At 30.8% G+C, this 7,885-nt stretch overlaps 1 protein-coding gene across 10 annotated transcripts in view; it reads right to left on the bottom strand.

Moving 5' to 3' along the window:
• The window catches only part of LOC106456833 (ankyrin-2-like), a 171,222-nt gene that overhangs the window by 137,238 nt on the left and 26,099 nt on the right, over positions 1–7,885 (bottom strand). For all 10 annotated transcript variants that reach the window (XM_022383585.1, XM_022393917.1, XM_022382520.1 and 7 more), the window contains exons 10-13: positions 3,850–4,047; positions 2,518–2,715; positions 1,965–2,162; positions 1,173–1,271 (exon numbers count right to left, since the gene is read on the bottom strand). In XM_022383585.1, the coding sequence (XP_022239293.1) occupies positions 1,173–1,271; positions 1,965–2,162; positions 2,518–2,715; positions 3,850–4,047 (693 nt within the window). The remainder of the gene's footprint in view (positions 1–1,172; positions 1,272–1,964; positions 2,163–2,517; positions 2,716–3,849; positions 4,048–7,885) is intronic.

The following is a 7,885-nucleotide window of genomic DNA, read 5'->3' as shown; positions in this document are numbered from 1 at the left end:
ATGCGACTGTAGCTTTTTTTTCCTCTAAAACTTTTGTCTTCAAAATAAGGGTGCGTCTTATATTCCGAAAAATACGGTAGTTGTTATTACAGAGATTATAAGTAAAAACTAAGAAAAATGCTTTTAGCCAAGGTAGCATAATTCAATTATGTGCATTTAGATTTGCATAAGGTGAAGGAGGAGAGAGATACGCCTTTCCAACAACATTAGTCAGTCAAATAGTCACATTGAGAAATGTGGATTTGTGAAACATTTGTTTTTACTCTACCGACTTTCTCAAGTGCTTTGGTGGCTTGTTACTAAGCAATTGGTTTGTTTGCTATTCTACAGTATGTGTAAAGTGCTTATAAAGTTTTATTTATATGCTGTCTGAAGTGTGTTTGAGATTTTAATTTGTATTGCACATCTAGTTCATTCATAATATAAGTACTACCCTACTTATGATACTAGTGACTTCTTTTAGTAACATTTTAAAATACGTTGTTTAGAAATATAGATCAAGTTTTTAATAATAAAAAAAATTCAATTATCGATCAGTACGTTAAAATATGGGCATTGCATATGCACTGTGAGATCTACATAATAATTATTTGTTTTAAGCTCTACTTAAACAATTTCACTTTGTCTGTTTGTTTTAAAGCAAAGCCATCTTGAACTATCTGCTGTATCCACCTCGAAGAATCTAACCCTGGATTTTTGCATTGCGAGTCTGTAAAGTTATCGCTGACCCACTGGAGTACTAAACAATTATTGCTACAATTAATATACTTTCCATGTATACTTACTTACCTATATGTGAACATTCTTAAACACTGAAAAACATGAATATAACAACCCTAAGTACTTCTCTATACAAATCACTGATACACTGTTTAAAAAGTGCTATTTATTTGCCAATCAGTAGTGTTAAAAAGATATATATCAGAACATGTTGAATAGATATGATATGTAAGACTAAAATGGGTTTTTCAGATGCAGTGACTTATTACACATATTAGATCTTGTAAAAAATTATCAATGAGATTATCAATTAGTTTGTAACATTTGCTGATTGAAACAGTGACTGTAAAACCAATGGAAAAATATTTATGAGTAAAAATTTTCAAAAATATTACATCCAAAATAAAAAATATCTTTCACACATTATTTCTATAGCAGAAGAAAAAACTCACCTTTCCTTGGGCATCAACTGGGGCATTTCTCTGGATTAAAATTCGTGCCACTTTGATATTTCCATACTTAGCAGTCAGATGAAGAGAAGTGAACCCTTTCTATAGATGTATCAATGAAAATTAATTTTACACAGTTTTCAAACACACATAAATAATTTGGAAAGATTACAAGATTTGTTTTTCATGTGGTTTCACTTTAATCCTAAACACTGTTCTAGTGTGCAATTCTGATTTTGCACTCATTTCTTATCATATCCAGAAAACAATATTCACATTTCAGTTTTTATCAGCTTCAGATGAAAAAAAAAAATAAACAAAGTAGATCATGAATAAAGTGGATATTTTACACTTAAGTGGTTGATATCATGCTTCCTTAATTATTAAAAGCAACTTTTCAAAAAATCAAAATAAAATTAATTTTTATAAAATTAATTTGAGTTTGATTTTCTATCATAACAAAGGGTGTAAATAGAGGAAGTTGTTCCTCTACCTCCAAAAAAAATGGTTCTTGAAATATGTACAAAGAATTAGAAAAAAATATAGCAAATGGAGGGAAAGTGGCACTAGTCAGTAGTTTTATCTGGAATCTTCTTAAGTCTTCAACAATACTACTTTCTTATTCCTAGTTTCCTTCCCCAAATAGTGCACTTACTTGTGTGATGTAAAACACTGAAACGTTTTTTAAAAGTTCTTTGGTAGTTTCTATTCTACAAACCAAACCCTTGTAATGATACCTGGTATAGTTTGGGAAATTTTATGAATATAATTTTTATTCTGCAAGAGTAACTGTACCTGTGTAGTAGCTGTAAGAGATGCTCCATTATCTAACAAAAGAGAGGCAACCTCTTCCTGTCCTTCTTTAGCAGCAATGTGAAGAGCTGTATACATGTCTTTAGTTGTGGCATCTACTGCTGCACCATGTTGAATCAGCAGACTCACAATGTCAACGTTCCCAAGTCGAGCAGCAATGTGCAAAGGTGTCTGATGTTCCTTTATAATAATACCATATACATACATATTTTAAAAAGGTCTTGATTCCAGAAATGACCTCATAAAAAAGTAACTATGAAACATTCAAGAGAAAATTAAACAACAATCAAAGTTGCTTCATTAGTCATGTTATAATTATTTGGAATTCAACATTGTGCACTGCATTAAAAATCAAATAATAGTATGTTTATACTTCATGCTAAAAACTTTGATACAAAAACATAAAATGAGTATTATAAATTAATGAAAACACTCTAGCAACATACAATCGTTTATTATGTGAACTCACATGACTTGAAAATGCAATGTCATATTGCTAATTACAATTAAAAAACCCATTTCATAAAATACTCACTCTAGCTTTGGCATCTACGTGAGCTCCATTTCGTAAAAGAATGCGTATAATGTCTGCCTGGTTAGCTCTTGCAGCTAAATGAATTGGAGTTTCTCCCCGGACTGTTGGGATATCTGGGTCAGCTCCATGTTGGATCAAAAATATAACAATGTTCATATTTCCCATAAAAGCAGATACATGGAGAGGTGTAAGGCCAGACTGGGAAATAAAAAAATATCCAAACAGAAAATATGATAAAAATGTTCATCATTTGTATAGTATTTCTAAGCTTTACAAATATATATGTTAATATTTCTGTTGCAAGTAATCACAGTGTTATGCTATTCAAACTCAAAGAACAAAATTAGAATTAATAACTAGAAATTAATTTTTTACTAGTAATATTGAGTGTAGCAGTTAGTGAAAATCCACATTAAATGGAAATAAGTTATCAAAAGGCTTGAAGTTAGAGAAACTAGTTTTAACACAAGCATGGATCCTCTTCAGTCTGATATTGTTTTCTGAAAATGTTTATCACTGATTAGCCAATCACTGTTTCTCAACCTTGATTGTCCTAGTGTGATGTAACTACCTGTACCTCAGCTTCAAGGTGTCATAGACTAGTGATATAAATAAATAAATCTTTTTGTTTCTTTTCAACTGTATAAGCCAATATGGCTTCCAGAGCAGAAGAGATTCATGTAGAGATTAGGAAAAAGTGTAAAGGTTTAGTTTGGTGATATGTTGCTAGAGGAAAACATATTTGCAAACAGCTTTTATCACAATTACATGTGAGCCCTTATTTTTTAAGTTTGTAAAAAAAAATGTTTTATCATCTTATATTATATTTAAATTATAATGTTATGATATTATAGGAAAATAAATCTTTTTATAAAACAAAATGGAGTGGACTAAGTTAGATAATTTTATACTTGTTGATATCACGCTTTGCCATGCCAACAAAAACCACTGTGTTAGGCCTTGTTTACATTAGGCCTTTCAGGCCAAAGTAATTGATTGAATGGGCAAAGAAAATCACCAAAAAAATTTGAATATAGTCATTATCTGAAATCCTGCTCCTTCATTGTACATTACACTTCTGGACTATAAAACACAGTGCAATAAAATACACACATGTAAAGAACACTAACATCATAAAACAATAACTTTAGATGCTGATAGAGATGGGAACCACATGTTAAATAAAGCAATGTATAAAGATCAAATAAATAAAACTGTGCATAAAAGTAGTATAATATGTATGTCTTTAAACTGGCATATAATATCAGCATGCGATTTTCTTTTACAATATACTATGGTATCTTATATATATATAACATTAAGTAATCATACCTCTGTTCTAGCTTCAATGGAGCCTCCATGTTTCAAGAGCAGTTCAACAATCTTGATTCTGTTCTTCTTACAGGCAATGTGAAGTGGAGTGAAACCATTCAAGGCTCTAGCATTAGGGTCAGCTTTACGATCTAGAAGAATTTTTGCCACTTTGACATGGCCACAGTGAGCAGCCACATGTAAAGCTGTCAGATAGTCCTGAGAAAAAAATCATTATTTGGTTTCCTAAAAAAACTGAATTTCTTTTTCTTTTCGACACACATTTACAGCAAACTTAAATATCTTAGACAGGTAATTTTTTATTAATTGTTAATATATATAAAAGAAAAACATTAAAAATGATATCTATATTTTCATCATACAAAATAGCATATATTACAAAGCTCTAATCCTCTTTTTAATTATTTCGGTTAGGGTCACCCAACGACTTACCTATGAAGGACTACTTGACTGTAGACAAAGGAAAATACTGTAGATTACTCATGATATAATAACATGGGATTTCTCTATTAAGATTTATTTGCAAGTTAAGGTTTTCTTAATATATGAATATGAAATTGAACATGTCATTAATTATGAGTATGCAAGCCAGATCAAAATTACTTATAAGGTCAGATGCAGCCTGTGGGCCATTAGTTGGATCATGCTGGTCCAATGAACAGTTGATTTATAATATCCTTAACTCTCTTACAATGGGTAGGTCAAAGTGTGCATGTCATGACCTTTTACTGAGTTATATTCAAAATTTAATAAATTACTTTATTATCAATGTATGTGAATAAACTTAGCATCAGAACATAGTTAATAAATCAAATTTTAATAGTGTATGAGGTTTAAATTCTTAATTTTATAAAGAAATATTTTTAAAAAATCCTCAATGTCCCCCTAGTATGAGAATTGTGAAATTTGTTCTCTACGTCTTCCCCTTCTCTAATTTATATACCATCCCTCCCTGAAGTATAGAATTTGATGTACATTACTTGTTATAATATAGATATTACTAAGACAAAGTCTAATTTTTCTAGCCTTCAATCTTATTTATTTACCGAGTCATAAACTAGAAAATCAGTCCCACTTGCCTGTCCTCTCTTTCACATATAGCCATTAATTCTCTTTGATAATTTAGACTATATCATTTATAACAAGGAGAAAGGTAAAGTATTAAACTACTAAACATTGTATAATGTGACATTGGTTTCAGTACAGAGTACTGTCAATTTTGTCTTCAGTTTGAAAGTTTATCTCGTGGTCTTCAGATCAAGCAGCTATGGAAATTTATTTAAGTCCTTTGTTTTAGTTAGAAAACCAGTTAAATTATAATAATTATAGGACATTGTTTGCTTTGTGCAAGTTATTATTCTCTGTTCTTAAGTGCATTATTTAAGTAAATAAAAATTACTTAGTGTACTAGTACTATCATTATAAAAAAGAAGGCTTAACTTTCCTCAACAACCAACAGCCAAAAAACAAGAGATCAAACATAAGTACTATATTTCTTGTTTTCCATGTATATTTTTTATTTATTGTTATAAAAGTAACTAAGATGTAAACAGTAGAAACTTATTAGATTTGATTAGGTAAGATAACAAAAAAATAATAATAATTCTTCACAGTGTATGCTTGTGAGCAACTTGTATGTTACATCTTTCAACATGGTAATGTGAGCTATGAGTATGAGTTTGCAAAGTGATTTACAATTTGTATGGCAGTATTATTAGTTAAACACATTTCAAAGTGCAATAAAACAATAAAATTACATATAAATTCATGTATACTGTTATGAGCCTTATGCTATTTAAAATAAACAACCGTAGTTTTTGGTTACAATCTGCAGTCACTCTAGAAAGGAAAAAAAGGGTAATTTAAATTGATTTCATATTTTTATGGTGGTTACTAGTTAGTAAAATCTACTGAATCTGTTTAGAGTTAGGGTACAGAAAATAAGAAATAAAATATAAAGTATTACTGAAAAAAACGTTTGATATTTATTTAGGAGGTTTTAGATGCAGAAAAGTAATTTTAATCTTAACATGAAAATTACTTTGCACTCAGAGCAGTCAACACTTACTCCATATATTCACAGAAAAATCTTTTGTAAAAAAAATTATTTAAAAATTCTGATTCTTGCATACTTGTAATGTTCATTAAAAGCTTGCCAAATTTCATGAATGTATTCAAAACATTAAAATGAACAGTATAGAAACTCTGATGCTTACTTTCTGATTATAAGGTCAGTCACATCGACCAACCTGTATGGAGGGTTAACAGAGATATAAACTAGTTCCCACCCATATATCTTTTTTATATTGATAACATTTTGACCTTCTTTCTATGCATATCCATTTCTGTGCATGTCATGAGGTTTTAGTGAGTTACATTCAAAATTTAGTTAAAAGTACTTTATTATCATGGTATATAAATAAACTTGGCTAGATATAGCTAATAATCCAAATTTTAATATTATATAAGTTTTAAGTTCTTAATTTTATAAGGCAATATTAAAAAATCCTCAATTTCCCCTATTATGAGAATTGTGATATTTGTTCTTTAGGTATCCCCTCTTCTCTAATTTATTTACCACCCCTCCTAGAAGTACGAAATTCAACGTAAATTAGTCATTATAATATTGTCATCACTCCAGCAAAGCAAAATTTTCTTATCCTTCAATATTATTTGGTTACAGAGCCATAAACTAGAAAATCAGACCCCTTTTGCTATGCTCACGTGTCACATCCTCTCTTTCAGAAATCGCCAATAGTTCTCTTTTATGTTTAATACTATACTATGTAATACTATATAATATATAATATTATATAATATATAATACTATTATATTACATTGTTTTCTGTACAGAAAACTGCCTATTTCGCTTTCAATGCAAACTTTAATTCCATGGGAAACACATCAACGAGCTTAGTTGAATTTTTAATGGCTCTTGTCACATAGTTAGAAAGCCAGAAAAACTGGGATAGTTATAGGATATTTTCTGCTTTTTGCAAGTTATTATTCTGTGTTTTTTGAGATAATATGTAATTAAATAATAAATTATTTAGCGCAGTAGTAACATTAGTATAAAAAGTAGGATTAATTTTCATCAACAGTCAACAGCTAAAAAACAAAGACCCATTTTCTTACACTAAAAATAGTATCTAGTAAGTATCTATTGGAAATCTATTTTCAGTGTAAGAAAGTGATAACTTTCGATATGATACGTACCTCCTCTCACACAATAGCTAGAATACCACATTGTGTAGCTTGAGGGACTGGTGTAAGATAAAACAAAAGATCCTCTGTGAAAGGCATTCCGTAGAGAATTGAACAGGTGTGCTCCATAAATGAATGAAAACACAAATGTGGGGAACTGCACTACTTCTAAAACAGGTATGCTCTTTGCCCTCAAAGAAGTGGAATGTCATAAAATGGACAGAATCAAGGCCTGGAGCTAGTAAAATAAAGAACTCTGAAAACAATATATAAGGTGTACATAATCAACATGAGTCCAACTCCATCCACAACAATACAAACGTGACCAAAAACAGACTGACTCCAGTAGAAGAAGAGCCACAAGTAGTATAAAAAAATGGACACAAAAAGGTAACTCCAAACACACACACACAGAAAAAATGGAAAGCCAACAGCCAGTTCACAGAATTATGAAAATGGAAGCATTCAACGAGACATTGCTAGGTAACTACTCAACTTCAACCATACAGACGAGGTTTCACATCATGTCCTTGGTATTGCAAAACAGAGCCCCTGACATAAAATCAGAACCAGTATATACGAGGCCTGTGAGAAAAGTATCCGACCTTTGGCCGGGGAATAAAAACTGGCATACCTGGAGCGTTGGAAACCTAATCAACCTCAAAGTAGTCAACAGGCTCCTTACTCTCCTGATATGGCTCCTTGCAACTTCTGGCTGTTCCCCAAACTCAAGAGGCCATTGAAAGGAACGCGATTTCAGACAAGAGAGGACATTATGGTTGCAACGACAGCCGAGCTAAACTCCATTTCAAAAGAGGCTTTCTCGGAATG

This window comes from Limulus polyphemus, unplaced genomic scaffold, assembly GCF_000517525.1.
Source record: "Limulus polyphemus unplaced genomic scaffold, Limulus_polyphemus-2.1.2 Scaffold0, whole genome shotgun sequence".
NCBI classification, from domain to species: Eukaryota; Metazoa; Arthropoda; class Merostomata; order Xiphosura; family Limulidae; genus Limulus; species Limulus polyphemus.
Note: the sequence above shows the minus strand (reverse complement) of the source record. Positions and strands in the feature narration are given on the sequence as shown.